This window comes from Pseudophryne corroboree, chromosome 5 (genome assembly GCF_028390025.1).
Source record: "Pseudophryne corroboree isolate aPseCor3 chromosome 5, aPseCor3.hap2, whole genome shotgun sequence".
NCBI classification, from domain to species: Eukaryota; Metazoa; Chordata; class Amphibia; order Anura; family Myobatrachidae; genus Pseudophryne; species Pseudophryne corroboree.
The window spans coordinates 182,569,039-182,584,310 of NC_086448.1; the positions used below are offsets into that span (position 1 = coordinate 182,569,039).

A 15,272-nucleotide genomic window follows, 5' to 3' on the forward strand; every position below is an offset into this window, starting at 1 on the left:
ATCTGCTGGCGTTATGTTTAGCTATAGTCTAGTAGGAAGCAGAGATGGGAATATTACCCATACTGTTTCACACAGTGATGTCACTAGGGGGGTGCGTTCCGCACCTGGGTGTCACCTTCCAAGGGGTGACACCAAAATGCCATCTCCTCCTCAGTGACAGTAGCCAGGTGCCATACTATGACATTATGTGCAGCACTCAACTCCTGTCACAGTTTATGAGCCAATAGTACAGCCAGACAAGCCTACGGGGGTAAAGGGGGTAAACCAGCATTGCTAGGGATGCTGGGTATGCCCCTGGCATGATGAAAATGTGGGGCCACACCCCCTTTTTGGCAACGTGCGTCTTTTGGCGCACCCAGGGGGCTTTTCACCGCACCGGATGTTTCTCTCCCCAGTGATGCTTATGGTTTCACATAACATGAGATTCCAGTGATTTCATCCTTACAATTGCTATATTGATTATCAGTCTGACAGCATCTGAAACATTCTAAGGTCAGTAAATCTGCAGCTAGTCCCACCTCAATTGCCGTCTGTCCTAGGTAAATATAAGATTCTTGGATGTGCTCAACTAAAACGAGCATTTCCAATCTATGACCTCCAGCCTTGTGTCCTTCCTAAATGAGCTCTGTCCTTCCTTCCGCTGCATTATTTATCAAAGCAGACACTAATGTAGAACTGAGTAAAACTCCGGTCGCAATAAAGAGACACTTCAAGTGGTATCAATCTTTCTTTTGTCTTATGTCTGCAAAAAGCAGAATTAAGAATAGGAATTGTTTTAGAGAGAGAGCGAGCAATTTTTATGTCTATCTTTTGGAGGAGATTCCCTGTTTCCCTATCTGAACTAGAAAGTGGATAGAGGAATTGTAATATCTGCGAACTGTGAAATTTTAGATCCACAGTCAAAAGATCGTCTAGCTGAGGAACAGTGGGAATGAAACGTTTTTGCGTCTTTTCCCTTCTAAACAGTGACGTGTCTTGAGTTTCCAGATCTTCAGCTTCTTGAATATGAACTACTTTGACTACCCACACTACGGCTCCCACTGCCTGTATTTTGGAAGGATACATTTCAGTTGTAGAGGAAAGTCCTTAGTCTGAGCCACATAGTTTCTAAGCATCTCCTTGGAATTTGAGCCCTCCTTAGAACATAAAGTACCCTAAATATGTTGCTATTGGCTTGGAAAAGTGAAAACTGTCTTTCTAGCAAGAGAGGAAGAATGTTGCAGCTGGCCTTGTGCAAAATGGACTAACCGCTGAATCCAATTGTTGTTTGTTACTTGAGTTCCCAAATCACTGTCTGTATTTGTTAAGGTAGAGTTAAAGGGGGTACACACGGAGAGATCCGTGTTTAAAATCTAAGCAATCTGACTAGATTGCTTAGATTTTAAGCACGGATCTGCCGTGTGTATGTCCCCCAGCGATAATGATGCGACCCCGCGCATCGCTACCGCCGGTGCTAGATTGAGCATGCAGGCTCAATCTAGCAGGTCGCTCACTTCAGCGCTGTGAAGTGAGCGGCCACCCGTCCTTCCCCCGCCTCGAGCGGGTGGAGAGATGTGTGCTGAGCGGTCTGTGTTAAGATCGCTCAGCACTCATCTCTCCCGTCAGTACACCCCTGTAGAAGTAGGTGCATCCCTGCTCTGCTCTCTGTTAGCAATCATATGTTTGGCTGACTCGGGCATAGCCTGTGTGAGAGTCTTAGCCCATCCAGTTTCTGTCATGTGTGCGAGGACCCCGCAGACTAACGCTAATGCTGACACTCTGCTTCTGGTCCTCCTGTGCACAGGGAAAGTGTATTTCTCTAACGTCCTAAGTGGATGCTGGGGACTCCGTAAGGACCATGGGGATTAGCGGCTCCGCAGGAGACTGGGCACAATTACAAAGAAAGCTTTTAGACTACTGGTGTGCACTGGCTCCTCCCACTAAGACCCTCCTCCAGACCTCAGTTAGATTCTTGTGCCCGGCCGAGCTGGATGCACACTAGGGGCTCTCCTGAGCACCTAGAAAGAAAGTATATTTAGGTTTTTTATTTTCAGTGAGATCTGCGGGCAACAGACTCACTGCAGCGAGGGACTAAGGGGAGAAGAAGCGAACCTACCTAACAGGTGGTAGTTTGGGCTTCTTAGGCTACTGGACACCATTAGCTCCAGAGGGATCGACCGCAGGACCCGACCTTGGTGTTCGTTCCCGGAGCCGCGCCGCCGTCCCCCTTACAGAGCCAGAAGCACGAAGAAGGTCCGGAAAATCGGCGGCAGAAGACTTCAGTCTTCACCAAGGTAGCGCACAGCACTGCAGCTGTGCACCATTGCTCCTCATGTACACCTCATACTTCGGTCACTGATGGGTGCAGGGAGCTGGGGGGGGGCGCCCTGAGGGCAATAGATAACACCTTGGCTGGCAAAATATACATCATATATAGTCCCAGGGGCTATATAGATGTAAAATTACCCCTGCCAGTATCACAGAAAAAGCGGGAGAAAGTCCGCCGAAAAGGGGGCGGGGCTTCTCCCTCAGCACACTGGCGCCATTTTTCCCTCACAGTTCCGCTGGAAGGTAGCTCCCTGGCTCTCCCCTGCAGTCTGAGAAAACTACAGAAGGGTAAAAAAGAGAGGGGGGGCACTAAATTTAGGCGCAGTATAGAGATATATATATGTAATATATATAAAAAAAGCAGCTATAGGGAAAACATTCATTGATAGTGGGATCCCAGTGTTATATAGCGCTCTGGTGTGTGCTGGCATACTCTCTCTCTGTCTCCCCAAAGGGCTTTGTGGGGTCCTGTCCTCTGTCAGAGCATTCCCTGTGTGTTTGCGGTGTGTCGGTACGGCTGTGTCGACATGTTTGATGAGGAGGCTTATGTGGAGGCGGAGCAGTTGCCTGTAAATGTGATGTCACCCCCTGCGGGGTCGACACCTGAGTGGATGGTGCTGTGGAAGGAATTACGTGATAGTGTCGACTCCTTACATAAAAGGTTTGACGACATACCTAATGTGGGACAGCCGGCTTCTCAGCCTGTGCCTGCCCAGGCGTCTCAAAAACCATCAGGGGCTCTGAAACGCCCGCTACCTCAGATGGTTGACACAGATGTCGACACGGATACTGACTCCAGTGTCGACGACGATGAGACTAATGTAACTTCCAGTAGGGCCACACGTTACATGATTGAGGCAATGAAAAATGTGTTGCACATTTCTGATGTTACCCCCGGTACCACAAAAAAGGGTATAATGTTTGGAGAGAAAAAACTACCAGTAGCTTTTCCTCCATCTGAAGAGTTAAATGAAGTGTGTGAAGAAGCGTGGGCTTCCCCTGATAAAAAGATGGTGATTTCTAAGAGGTTACTAATGGCGTACCCTTTCCCGCCAGAGGATAGGTCACGCTGGGAAACATCCCCTAGGGTGGATAAAGCGCTCACACGCTTGTCGAAGAAGGTGGCACTACCGTCTCCGGATACGGCCGCCCTGAAGGAATCTGCTGATAGAAAGGAGGAGGCTATCCTGAAATCTATATATACACACACAGGTGTGATACTGAGACCGGCTATAGCTTCAGCCTGGATGTGCAGCGCTGCTGCTGCGTGGTCAGATTCCCTGTCAGAAAATATAGATACCCTAGACAGGGACACTATTTTGCTGAACGTAGAGCATATAAAAGACGCACTTTTATATATGAGGGATGCACAGAGGGATATTTGCCGGCTGGCATCCAAAATTAGTGCAATGTCCATTTCTGCCAGGAGAGGGTTATGGACTCGGCAGTGGACAGGTGATGCAGATTCCAAACGACACATGGAAGTTCTGCCTTATAAGGGTGAGGAATTGTTCGGGGATGGTCTCTCGGACCTCGTTTCCACAGCAACAGCTGGGAAGTCTACATTTTTGCCCCATGTTCCCTCACAACCAAAGAAAGCACCGTATTATCAGGTACAGTCCTTTCGGCCCAATAGGGGCAAGCGGGTTAAAGGCGCGTCCTTTCTGCCAAGAGGCAGAGGTAGAGGGAAAAAGCTGCAGCATACAGCCAGTTCCCAGGAGCAAAAGTCCTCCCCCGCTTCCTCAAAGTCCACAGCATGACGCTGGGGCTCCACAGGTAGAGCCAGGTACGGTGGGGGCCCGTCTCAAGCATTTCAGCAAGCAGTGGGCTCGCTCACGGGTGGATCCCTGGATCCTTCAAATAGTATCTCAGGGGTACAAACTGGAATTCGAGACGTCTCCCCCCCCGCCGTTTCCTCAAATCTGCCTTGCCAACCACTCCCTTGGGCAGGGAGGCAGTGTTACAGGCAATTCAAAAGCTGTATTCACAACAAGTGATAGTAAAGGTGCCCCTACTTCAACAAGGAAGGGGTTACTATTCCACAATGTTTGTGGTACCGAAACCAGACGGTTCGGTGAGACCCATTTTCTCTATCGTCCTAGTGGATGCTGGGGTTCCTGAAAGGACCATGGGGAATAGCGGCTCCGCAGGAGACAGGGCACAAAAAGTAAAGCTTTTTCCGATCAGGTGGTGTGCACTGGCTCCTCCCCCTATGACCCTCCTCCAGACTCCAGTTAGATTTTTGTGCCCGGCCGAGAAGGGTGCAATCTAGGTGGCTCTCCTAAAGAGCTGCTTAGAAAAAGTTTAGCTAGGTTTTTTATTTTACAGTGATTCCTGCTGGCAACAGGATCACTGCAGCGAGGGACTGAGGGGAGAAGGAGTCAACTCACCTGCGTGCAGGATGGATTGGCTTCTTGGCTACTGGACATCAAGCTCCAGAGGGACGATCACGGGTACAGCCTGGATGGTCACCGGAGCCACGCCGCCGGCCCCCTTGCAGATGCTGAAGACAGAAGAGGTCCAGAATCGGCGGCTGAAGACTCCTGCAGTCTTCAAAAGGTAGCGCACAGCACTGCAGCTGTGCGCCATTTTCCTCTCAGCACACTTCACACGGCAGTCACTGAGGGTGCAGGGCGCTGGGAGGGGGGCGCCCTGGGAGGCAAAATGATTACCTATAAAGGCTAAAAATACCTCACATATAGCCCTAGAGGCTATATGGAGATATTTAACCCCTGCCTAATTTCTCTAAATAGCGGGAGACGAGCCCGCCAGAAAAGGGGCGGGGCCTATCTCCTCAGCACACGGCGCCATTTCCTCTCACAGTTCCGCTGGTCAGGACGGCTCCCAAGTCTCTCCCCTGCACTGCACTACAGAAACAGGGTAAAACAGAGAGGGGGGGGCACATTTATGGCGATAATTTGATATAACAAAGCAGCTATAAGGGAGCACTTATTATAAGGCTATCCCTGATATATATATAGCGCTTTTGGTGTGTGCTGGCAAACTCTCCCTCTGTCTCCCCAAAGGGCTAGTGGGTCCTGTCTTCGTTAGGAGCATTCCCTGTGTGTCTGCTGTGTGTCGGTACGTGTGTGTCGACATGTATGAGGACGATATTGGTGTGGAGGCGGAGCAATTGCCAAATATGAGGATGTCACCCCCTAGGGAGTCGACACCGGAATGGATGCCTTTATTTATGGAACTACGGGATAGTGTCAACACGCTAAAGCAGTCGTTTGACGACATGAGGCGGCCGGACAATCAATTAGTGCCTGTCCAGGCGACTCAAACACCGTCAGGGGCTGTGAAACGCCCTTTGCCTCAGTCGGTCGACACAGACCCAGACACAGGCGATGACTCCAGTGGTGACGGTGACGAATCAACCGTATTTTCCAGTAGGGCCACACGTTATATGATTTTGGCAATGAAGGAGGCGTTACATTTAGCTGATACTACAGGTACCACTAAACAGGGTATTATGTGGGGTATGAAAAAACTACCTATAGTTTTTCCTGAATCAGAAGAATTAAATGACGTGTGTAATGAAGCGTGGGTTGCCCCTGATAAAAAACTGATAATTTCAAAGAAATTATTGGCATTATACCCTTTCCCGCCAGAGGTTAGGGAGCGCTGGGAAACACCTCCTAGGGTGGACAAGGCGCTAACACGCTTATCTAAACAAGTGGCGTTACCCTCTCCTGAGACGGCCGCACTTAAAGATCCATCAGATAGGAGGATGGAAAATATCCAAAAAAGTATATACACACATGCAGGTGTTATACTACGACCAGCTGTAGCGACTGCCTGGATGGGCAGTGCTGGGGTAGTTTGGTCAGAGTCCCTGATTGAAAATATTGATACCCTGGACAGGGACAATATTTTACTGTCGTTAGAACAAATAAAGGATGCATTTCTTTATATGCGTGATGCACAGAGGGATATCTGCACACTGGCATCACGGGTAAGTGCTATGTCCATTTCGGCCAGAAGAGCTTTATGGACGCGACAGTGGTCAGGTGATGCGGATTCAAAACGGCATATGGAAGTTTTGCCGTATAAAGGGGAGGAGTTATTTGGAGTCGGTCTATCAGATTTGGTGGCCACGGCTACAGCCGGGAAATCCACCTTTCTACCTCAAGTCACTCCCCCACAGAAAAAGGCACCGACTTTTCAACCGCAGCCCTTTCGTTCCTTTAAAAATAAGAGAGCAAAGGGCTATTCATATCTGCCACGAGGCAAAGGTCGAGGGAAGAGACAGCAACACGCAGCTCCTTCCCAGGAACAGAAGCCCTCCCCGGCTTCTACAAAAGCCTCAGCATGACGCTGGGGCTCCTCAAGCGGACTCGGGGATGGTGGGCGGTCGTCTCAAAAATTACAGCGCGCAGTGGGCTCACTCGCAGGTAGATCCCTGGATCCTGCAGATAATATCTCAAGGGTACAGGTTGGAATTAGAGACGGATCCACCTCGCCGTTTCCTGAAGTCTGCTTTACCAACGTCCCCCTCCGAAAGGGAGACGGTTTTGGAAGCCATTCACAAGCTGTACTCTCAGCAGGTGATAGTCAAGGTACCTCTTCTACAACAAGGGAAGGGGTATTATTCCACTCTTTTTGTGGTACCGAAGCCGGATGGCTCGGTAAGGCCTATTCTAAATCTGAAGTCCTTGAACCTGTACATAAAGAAGTTCAAGTTCAAAATGGAGTCACTCAGAGCAGTGATAGCGAACCTGGAAGAGGGGGACTTTATGGTATCCTTGGACATCAAGGATGCGTATCTCCACGTTCCAATTTACCCCTCACACCAGGGGTACCTCAGGTTCGTTGTACAAAACTGTCACTATCAGTTTCAGACGCTGCCGTTCGGATTGTCCACGGCACCTCGGATCTTTACAAAGGTAATGGCCGAGATGATGATTCTTCTTCGAAGAAAAGGCGTATTAATTATCCCATACTTGGACGATCTCCTAATAAGGGCGAGGTCCAGAGAACAGCTAGAGATGGGAATAGCACTGTCTCAAGAAGTGCTAAAACAGCACGGGTGGATTCTGAATATTCCAAAATCCCAGTTAATGCCGACAACTCGTCTGCTGTTCCTAGGGATGATTCTGGACACGGTTCAGAAAAAGGTTTTTCTCCCGGAGGAAAAAGCCAAGGAGTTATCCGAGCTTGTCAGGAACCTCCTAAAACCAGGAAAGGTGTCTGTACATCAATGCACAAGAGTCCTGGGAAAAATGGTAGCTCTTACGAAGCAATTCCATTCGGCAGATTCCACGCAAGAATTTTCCAAAGGGATCTGTTGGACAAATGGTCAGGGTCGCATCTTCAGATGCACCTACGGATAACCCTGTCTCCAAGGACAAGGGTGTCTCTTCTGTGGTGGTTGCAGAGTCCTCATCTATTGGAGGGCCGCAGATTCGGCATACAGGATTGGATCCTGGTGACCACGGACGCCAGCCTGAGAGGCTGGGGAGCAGTCACACAAGGAAGAAACTTCCAGGGAGTATGGACGAGCCTGGAAACGTCTCTTCACATAAACATTCTGGAACTAAGAGCAATATACAATGCTCTAAGCCAGGCAGAACCTCTGCTTCAGGGAAAACCGGTGTTGATCCAGTCGGACAACATCACGGCAGTCGCCCATGTGAACAGACAGGGCGGCACAAGAAGCAGGAGTGCAATGGCAGAAGCTGCAAGGATTCTTCGCTGGGCAGAGAATCATGTGATAGCGCTATCAGCAGTGTTCATCCCGGGAGTGGACAACTGGGAAGCAGACTTCCTCAGCAGACACGATCTTCACCCGGGAGAGTGGGGACTTCATCCAGAAGTCTTCCACATGCTGGTAACCCGTTGGGAAAGACCAATGGTGGACATGATGGCGTCTCGCCTCAACAAAAAACTGGACAGGTATTGCGCCAGGTCAAGAGATCCGCAGGCAATAGCTGTGGACGCGCTGGTAACGCCTTGGGTGTACCAGTCGGTGTATGTGTTTCCTCCTCTGCCTCTCATACCAAAAGTATTGAGAATTATACGGCAAAGAGGCGTAAGAACGATACTAGTGGTTCCGGATTGGCCAAGAAGGACTTGGTACCCGGAACTTCAAGAGATGATCACGGAAGATCCGTGGCCTCTACCTCTAAGGAGGGACTTGCTTCAGCAGGGTCCCTGTCTGTTTCAAGACTTACCGCGGCTGCGTTTGACGGCATGGCGGTTGAACGCCGGATCCTAATGGAAAAAGGCATGCCGGAAGAAGTCATTCCTACTTTGATTAAAGCAAGGAAAGAAGTAACCGTGCAACATTATCACCGAATTTGGCGAAAATATGTTGCGTGGTGCGAAGATCGGAGTGCTCCGACGGAGGAATTTCAACTGGGTCGATTCCTACATTTCCTGCAATCAGGATTGTCTATGGGTCTCAAATTGGGATCTATTAAGGTTCAAATTTCGGCCCTGTCGATTTTTCTTTCAAAAAGAATTGGCTTCAGTCCCTGAAGTCCAGACCTTTGTGAAGGGAGTGCTGCATATACAGCCTCCTGTGGTGCCTCCAGTGGCACCGTGGGATCTCAATGTAGTTTTGGATTTTCTAAAATCTCATTGGTTTGAACCACTAAATAAGGTGGATTTGAAATATCTCACTTGGAAAGTGACCATGCTTCTAGCCCTGGCTTCTGCCAGGAGAGTGTCAGAATTGGCAGCTTTATCTTACAAAAGCCCATATCTGATTTTCCATTCGGACAGGGCAGAACTGCGGACTCGTCCGCATTTTCTCCCTAAGGTGGTGTCAGCATTTCATCTGAACCAGCCTATTGTAGTGCCTGCGGCTACAAGTGACTTGGAGGACTCCAAGTTACTGGACGTTGTCAGAGCATTAAAAATATATATTGCAAGAACAGCTGGAGTCAGAAAATCTGACTCGTTGTTTATATTGTATGCACCCAACAAGATGGGTGCTCCTGCGTCTAAGCAGACGATTGCTCGTTGGATCTGTAGCACAATCCAACTGGCACATTCTGTGGCAGGCCTGCCACAGCCTAAATCTGTAAAGGCCCACTCCACAAGGAAGGTGGGCTCATCTTGGGCGGCTGCCCGAGGGGTCTCGGCATTACAACTTTGCCGAGCAGCTACGTGGTCAGGGGAGAACACGTTTGTAAAATTTTACAAATTTGATACTCTGGCTAAGGAGGACCTGGAGTTCTCTCATTCGGTGCTGCAGAGTCATCCGCACTCTCCCGCCCGTTTGGGAGCTTTGGTATAATCCCCATGGTCCTTTCAGGAACCCCAGCATCCACTAGGACGATAGAGAAAATAAGATTTTACTTACCGATAAATCTATTTCTCGGAGTCCGTAGTGGATGCTGGGCGCCCATCCCAAGTGCGGATTATCTGCATAAATTGTACATAGTTATTGTTAACTTATTCGGGTTATTGTTGTAGGAAGCCATCTTTCAGAGGCTCCGCTGTTATCATACTGTTAACTGGGTTTAGATCACAAGTTGTACGGTGTGATTGGTGTGGCTGGTATGAGTCTTACCCGGGATTCAAAATCCTCCCTTATTGTGTACGCTCGTCCGGGCACAGTACCTAACTGGAGTCTGGAGGAGGGTCATAGGGGGAGGAGCCAGTGCACACCACCTGATCGGAAAAAGCTTTACTTTTTGTGCCCTGTCTCCTGCGGAGCCGCTATTCCCCATGGTCCTTTCAGGAACCCCAGCATCCACTACGGACTCCGAGAAATAGATTTATCGGTAAGTAAAATCTTATTTTAAATTTGAAATCCTTGAACACATATATCAAAAAATTCAAGTTCAAGATGGAATCGCTCAGGGCGGTTATTGCGAGCCTGGACGAGGGAGATTACATGGTATCGCTGGACATCAAGGATGCTTACCTACATGTCCCCATTTACCATCCTCACCAGGAGTACCTCAGGTTTGTGGTACAAGATTGTCATTACCAATTCCAGACGTTGCCGTTCGGTCTCTCCACGGCTCCGAGGGTCTTTACCAAGGTAATGGCGGAAATGATGATACTCCTTCGAAGGAAGGGAGTTTTAATTATCCCGTACTTGGACGATCTCCTGATAAAGGCGAGGTCCAGAGAACAGTTATTGGTAGGGGTAGCACTATCTCGGGAAGTGCTGCAACAGCACGGCTGGATTCTAAACATTCCAAAGTCACAGCTGGTCCCTACGACACGCCTGCTGTTCCTAGGGATGGTTCTGGACACAGAACAGAGAAAAGTGTTTCTCCCGGAGAAGAAGGCCAAGGAGCTGTCATCTCTAGTCAGAGGCCTCCTAAAACCAAAACAGGTGTCGGTGCATCACTGCACGCGGATCCTGGGAAAAATGGTAGCTTCCTACGAAGCGATTCCATTCGGCAGGTTTCATGCAAGAACCTTTCAGTGGGACCTGTTGGACAAGTGGTCCGGATCGCATCTTCAGATGCATCGTCTGATAACCCTGTCTCCAAGGACAAGGGTGTCTCTGCTGTGGTGGCTGCAGAGTGCTCATCTTCAAGAGGGCCGCAGATTCGGCATACAGCACTGGGTCCTGGTGACCACGGATGCCAGCCTTCGAGGCTGGGGAGCAGTCACACAGGGAAGAAACTTCCAAGGACTATGGTCAAGTCAGGAGACTTCCCTGCACATAAATATTCTGGAACTAAGGGCCATTTACAATGCCCTAAGTCGGGCAAAACCCCTGCTTCAAAACCAGCCGGTACTGATCCAGTCAGACAACATCACGGCAGTCGCCCATGTAAATCGACAGGGCGGCACGAGAAGCAGGACGGCGATGGCAGAAGCCACAAGGATTCTCCGATGGGCGGAAAATCACGTCTTAGCACTGTCAGCAGTGTTCATTCCGGGAGTGGACAACTGGGAAGCAGACTTCCTCAGCAGGCACGACCTCCACCCGGGAGAGTGGGGACTTCATCCAGAAGTCTTTCAAATGATTGTGAACCAGTGGGAAAAACCACAGGTGGACATGATGGCGTCCCGCCTAAACAAAAAGCTAGAAAAATATTGCGCCAGGTCAAGAGACCCGCAGGCGATAGCTGTGGACGCTCTGGTAACACCGTGGGTGTACCGATCGGTTTATGTATTCCCTCCTCTTCCTCTCATACCAAAGGTACTGAGGATAATAAGGAGAAGAGGAGTAAGAACTATACTCATTGTTCCGGATTGGCCAAGAAGAGCGTGGTATCCGGAACTTCAAGAAATGATGTCAGAGGACCCATGGCCTCTACCGGTCAGACAGGACCTGCTGCAGCAGGGGCCCTGTCTGTTCCAAGACTTACCGCGGCTGCGTTTGACGGCATGGCGGTTGAACACCGGATCCTGAAGGAAAAGGGCATTCCGGAGGAAGTCATTCCTACGCTGATAAAAGCTAGGAAAGAAGTAACCGCGAACCATTATCACCGCATATGGCGAAAATATGTTGCGTGGTGTGAGGCCAGGAAGGCCCCAACGGAAGAATTTCAGCTGGGCCGGTTCCTGCACTTCCTACAGTCAGGGGTGACTATGGGCCTTAAATTGGGTTCCATTAAGGTCCAGATTTCGGCTCTATCGATTTTCTTCCAGGGAGAATTGGCTTCACTACCTGAAGTTCAGACTTTTGTTAAGGGAGTGCTGCATATTCAGCCCCCTTTTGTGCCTCCAGTGGCACCTTGGGATCTCAACGTGGTGTTGGATTTCCTAAAGTCACATTGGTTTGAGCCACTGAAAACCGTGGATTTAAAATATCTCACGTGGAAAGTGGTCATGTTGTTAGCCTTGGCTTCGGCCAGGCGTGTTTCAGAATTGGCGGCTTTGTCATGTAAAAGCCCTTATCTGATTTTCCATATGGATAGGGCAGAATTGAGGACTCGTCCCCAGTTTCTCCCCAAAGTGGTATCGGCTTTTCATCTGAACCAACCTATCGTAGTGCCTGCGGCTACAAATGACTTGGAGGCTTCCAAGTTGTTGGATGTAGTCAGGGCCCTAAAAATTTATGTTTCCAGGACAGCTGGAGTCAGAAAGACTGACTCGCTCTTTATCCTGTATGCGCCCAACAAGTTGGGTGCACCTGCTTCTAAGCAGACTATTGCTCGCTGGATCTGTAGTACGATTCAGCTTGCACATTCTGCGGCTGGACTGCCGCATCCTAAATCAGTAAAAGCCCATTCCACGAGGAAAGTGGGCTCTTCTTGGGCGGCTGCCCGAGGGGTCTCGGCTCTTCAACTTTGCCGAGCTGCTACTTGGTCAGGGGCAAACACGTTTGCTAAATTCTAAAAATTTGATACCCTGGCTGAGGAGGACCTTGAGTTCTCTCATTCGGTGCTGCAGAGTCATCCGCACTCTCCCGCCCGTTTGGGAGCTTTGGTATAATCCCCATGGTCCTTACGGAGTCCCCAGCATCCACTTAGGACGTTAGAGAAAATAAGAATTTACTCACCGGTAATTCTATTTCTCATAGTCCGTAGTGGATGCTGGGCGCCCATCCCAAGTGCGGATTGTCTGCAATACTTGTATATAGTTATTGCTTAACTAAAGGGTTATTGTTGAGCTATCTGTTGAGAGGCTCAGTTGTTATCATGCTGTTAACTGGGTATTGTATCACGAGTTATACGGTGTGATTGGTGTGGCTGGTATGAGTCTTACCCGGGATTCAAAATCCTTCCTAATTGTGTCAGCTCTTCCGGGCACAGTATCCTAACTGAGGTCTGGAGGAGGGTCTTAGTGGGAGGAGCCAGTGCACACCAGTAGTCTAAAAGCTTTCTTTGTAGTTGTGCCCAGTCTCCTGCGGAGCCGCTAATCCCCATGGTCCTTACGGAGTCCCCAGCATCCACTACGGACTATGAGAAATAGAATTACCGGTGAGTAAATTCTTATTTTGGTGTTAAGAACAGGCAGATATATTTGCCACAGCACGCCTCTTTTCAGGGGGAGTCGAAAGTAGTGTCTACACAGTCCCAAAGGAGAGGCTGTCAGTGTTTTGGGCCTGTTCCATGTATTATGACAACATTTTTCATAATGTATGACCAAAACCATTTACTCAATATTAAATATGAGCTGCAATGAATGACTAAAAAACAAATTAATATATAGTTTTGTGACACCTAAGGAATCTGCCAGCGATGTGAAACGCATTGCTGCATTTAAGTGATAATTTTAGCTTTATTTGATGCTTTCTGCTCATAAGATACATACATGGACCAGTCATGAGCAGCAGGGGATGCTAGTTTTCTAACCAGCTATAGGTTACCCTACTGCTTGGGTTACAGGATCAAATATCCTAATGTAGTGTGGTGATGTGTCTCCCTTTTGTGCCCGGTGGTCTCTTGTGATACCTATGAAAAGTAACAGTAGACATAGAGAAATAGAGAAAGACCATGTGGAAATTGTTTATGTATGTTATTATTTGGGTTGCTTATTTTTTCCAAACTATTCCTTGGGGCTTACTGTTACTTTATCTCATTACTGTGTATGTGGGTGTCTAGACAACACTTACTCTCCTGTTTTTCTTCTTATTTTGTTATTTAGACTATGCAGTCAGAAGATCCTAATAATAAGAGACCTAAGGAAAGAAGACATCACAGAGAGGAATACAGAGATGAACGTGCAAAACACAGAACATATGAATCCAGTGACAAGACAGATGAAAAAGAGCGTCACAAGTACCATGAGAGAGAGAGACCTGCAGACAGAGAGAGGGATAAAGTTCGAGAACATCGCAGAGAAAAGGAAAAAGTTTCAGAGACAGACAGGGACAAACATAAGATATCTGAGAGGCACAAGATTAGGGAGAGAGAACAAATTAGAGAAAGAAAGAACAGTGGGGAAAATCCAGCCAAAGAGTATGGAATGGCTGAGCTGAGCAGAGATGACCGGAAGATGAGAGACAGTCTAGGTAAGTGATATTAGTGGATTCTTTTTCCATTCTCAGACATGGTTCATTATTCTGCAAAATGTATTGCCTTGCAGTCCGTAGGCATCCAGATTACTACATCTCTCCTAAAACACAACACCATGATAAGCTCACTTCTCCATGTCCTTGGGTTTCTACTCTGTAGACAAGGCCCCCTCAAATACACACAAATATCCTGCTCTTGTGCAGGATTCACCAATGGAGCCTGGCTACGTAATAATATTATACCCTGCTTGAGTTATCTATTGTTTGTAGAGAGAAGTAAAACTGTACTATTTTCAGTGATAAAATCATTGTACACAACGTACAGTATATTCATGGTAAAAGTTCTCAATGATAATGTCCTGTATCAGTAAATCAGAAAAAAAGAATGTTCAAATGGCATCAACATAAGAATTCATTTTCATTCATATAAAAAATTTACTTCAAATGTTTTGCAAATAAAATGCAGGACATAAGCGTACAATTCCAAACTCAACATTATTTTTAAAAGAGTGACAGAATAGTTGTGAATGCTGGGAAACTGTATAAAAGTTCATAATGGACAGGGCTGTATTAACAGCATTGTATACCCCGGTAAGCAATGCACTCCGGCACCTACACACACACATTAATGGGAATAAATGAAAAAAAATCATAATTTCTCTATCGTCCTAGTGGATGCTGGGGTTCCTGAAAGGACCATGGGGAATAGCGGCTCCGCAGGAGACAGGGCACAAAAAGTAAAGCTTTCCGATCAGGTGGTGTGCACTGGCTCCTCCCCCTATGACCCTCCTCCAAGCCTCAGTTAGATTTTTGTGCCCGGCCGAGAAGGGTGCAATCTAGGTGGCTCTCCTAAAGAGCTGCTTAGAAAAGTTTAGCTTAGGTTTTTTATTTTACAGTGAGTCCTGCTGGCAACAGGATCACTGCAACGAGGGACTTAGGGGAGAAGAAGTGAACTCACCTGCGTGCAGGATGGATTGGCTTCTTGGCTACTGGACATCAGCTCCAGAGGGACGATCACAGGTACAGCCTGGATGGTCACCGGAGCCTCGCCGCCGGCCCCCTTGCAGATGCTGAAACAAGAAGA

At 48.3% G+C, this 15,272-nt stretch overlaps 1 protein-coding gene across 2 annotated transcripts in view; it reads left to right on the forward strand.

The window, feature by feature from the left end:
* Positions 1-15,272, forward strand: part of DYNC2I1 (dynein 2 intermediate chain 1) — a 167,824-nt gene that overhangs the window by 30,832 nt on the left and 121,720 nt on the right. For both annotated transcript variants that reach the window (XM_063921921.1, XM_063921920.1), the window contains exon 3: positions 13,819-14,185. In XM_063921921.1, coding sequence (XP_063777991.1) covers positions 13,819-14,185 — 367 coding nt within the window. The remainder of the gene's footprint in view (positions 1-13,818; positions 14,186-15,272) is intronic.